Raw genomic sequence first — 2500 nt, 5'->3', positions numbered from 1 at the left:
AAACATTTTCCAGCGAAACATTTCTTGAAACAAGCAACATATTTGCAATAAGAGGCAAGAAATCCTTCCTATTTCAGTTGCGTGTGTGCAAGCGAAACACACAATCACAAAGCATATGCAATTAAATAAATTTCTGACAGTTCACATCAAACCCTTTTCGAAAGAACCTTGACCGTAAATAATAAAGCACAAAAGAGACAACAAGCTTTCATTCAAATAATTTTTCACTGTCACATTTCCAATTTTTTTAAACCTTTGCAGAGTTGAGTACAAAATGAATGTTACTTGCCGGACAAACAGGCAAACTTTAAATAGATGCGACTTCAGTAAACACTGTGAGACACACAACAGAGATCACAGATCTACTTGTGGTATTCGATTCCTTCTCCGTCTTTGTTGAACCCGTAATTTACCACAGAAATTTCCATTTGGTTTCAGTGTTGTACGTAACACCACCTTGGCGAAATATTAGAAGTACAGCTCATTTTGATTTCGGCTCGACGGGCGAAACATTCACGCTGTCGAAGTCCATTACTCGTCGCTTTTAAGATTCCAGATCTTTATGTTTCACCGCCTGTCTTGACGTTCCATTCTTGAGCTCCGTGTGGGTATATTTCTTTAAAGATATACTAAAACGCCATTCGCGTTACAATCACTTTCGACGCCATTACAGGTTAATTGTGCAGAGCAAGCTACGCATTACCCCAGCCCCCTCAAACCTAACAAAATACGCAGAGAAGACTCTATGCACACCACTTAGCAGGGGAGTGACAGGCAAGAATTTTCCCGACACGGAAAAAAACAAAAAAACGACGAAATCAACGCAGACCTCGACTGGTTTGCCATAGGCAACCCAGTAACCAGCGAAATCAACTTCACCTGAGTGTCCTAGTGATCCAGTGATCTTCGTATCCCGCTTCTGACACCATGTGTTGTTATGGAGCCGACAATGAGTGGAGAGCAGAAGAGCGTTGTATACGGATTTAATATATAAGTATCTACAGAGAGTCGGCGAGTAAATATATTGAAATTCTATACCAGAAATCTAAACTCTTATAACAAAGGCGCGGTTACAATGTTCTTAAGGGGATTAAGGGCTAATCCCACACGTGGTGCTTTCGTCGGTACCATTTACACAAACGTCGCAAATTTTTAAAATGATTTTCCTCAACGGTAAAGCTTTTACGGCGTCGGAAAAAACAAAACTTTCCTCCGCACAACTGACATTTATTCAAAACAGCACATGAGCTTGCGAAAACCAAACCTTCATTAAGTGCCCCGCGAAATAAACCAATCGGATCGTAGATTGCATTGCCGCAACCTTTTTTTAGTAGCCAATGAAAAATGGTGTACTGTCGAACTTTACTAGATCTCACATTTCCGGTGACAGAGTGAGATCTGGGTACGAGATTTCGTGTCTACCTCACTCTCAAGAATTTCTAGAACATTTTTTGGCGCACGCGTTATGCAGATTTTTCACCTACTTGCCTATTTTAAAATCGTTAGTCATATTTGCATACGTAACTGATGAAGGTCACCGAAGTGATCGAAACGCTTTACTTTTTAAAAACTTTTTTAATCAGTGTCAACGCTGCAATTTCGTTTTCGTTTGATTAATTGTAAATGATGCATTTCAATTCTTGGAGAAAATATCATTGCTGTTATAATTATCATATCTACGAACCTTTCACATTTGCCAAAAAATCTTAAACTGTAAGGCTTTTTCAGTGTGGTATATTCAGTTACTTAATTTTTATTCTGACAGATAAGAAAGAAAAACGTCCTTTCAGCGATGGATTGGAGAAGCCTCCCCTTCATCAGGGGCCGAGTAAAGTTACCAGAACAAGTAAGGACCAAGGACCAAGCCAAATCGAAAACATTAATTCTTACTTTTATAGAGCGGTTTTCAAATGAGTGTCATAAAACCAAAACCAAAGTAATTACTTTGGCCAATCAAAAAGGACGGAGGCAATCCAGTAAACCAATCAAAACTCGCAGTAATTACACGTAGCCGACAGAAAGCGAGGGAAAATTGGTTTGGGTTTCACTTCTGATTGGTTGAAAAAGTGGCGCGAGAACTTTAAATCAATCACTGAGTGAAGTAATCATAAACCAAAGCAATTCGCTAATTACTTTCGACACTCAATTGAAAACCACTCTATTTACGAGAAAAAGGCTTAATGAGTGCATAGCTCGAACTAGGAGCTTGGGCTTTTATTCTCGTCCGAGTAAAATTACAAGGGCACGTCAAAATACACTGAAAATAGAGACCATAGCTAAGCTGGACAGCCTGTGCCGGAATGGCTGGTACGAAAACCCATAAAGCCAGAACTGAGAAAAATGGGAACGTACAGAGCACAAACCGCTGGGAATTAAAGGTAAAAGCTGTACGCACAAAACATGTAAAAACAAAAGGAAAATAAGGTCGAAAGCTAAGATGCACACATTTCATCGACAATACCTTTTATCAATGCGCTCGCTCGCTTGGTAGATCATCTAT

General features: G+C 39.5%; 1 protein-coding gene across 1 annotated transcript in view; it reads left to right on the top strand.

Moving 5' to 3' along the window:
- Nucleotides 1-2500, top strand: part of LOC138005780 (phosphatidylinositol phosphatase PTPRQ-like) — a 79649-nt gene that overhangs the window by 74408 nt on the left and 2741 nt on the right. The window contains exon 33 of the mRNA XM_068851961.1: nucleotides 1766-1846. Within this exon, the coding sequence (XP_068708062.1) occupies nucleotides 1766-1846 (81 nt within the window). The remainder of the gene's footprint in view (nucleotides 1-1765; nucleotides 1847-2500) is intronic.

The sequence above is a fragment of the Montipora foliosa genome, chromosome 6 (assembly GCF_036669935.1).
Source record: "Montipora foliosa isolate CH-2021 chromosome 6, ASM3666993v2, whole genome shotgun sequence".
In the NCBI taxonomy this organism is placed as follows: Eukaryota; Metazoa; Cnidaria; class Anthozoa; order Scleractinia; family Acroporidae; genus Montipora; species Montipora foliosa.
This window is presented reverse-complemented; position numbering and strand designations above follow the sequence as displayed.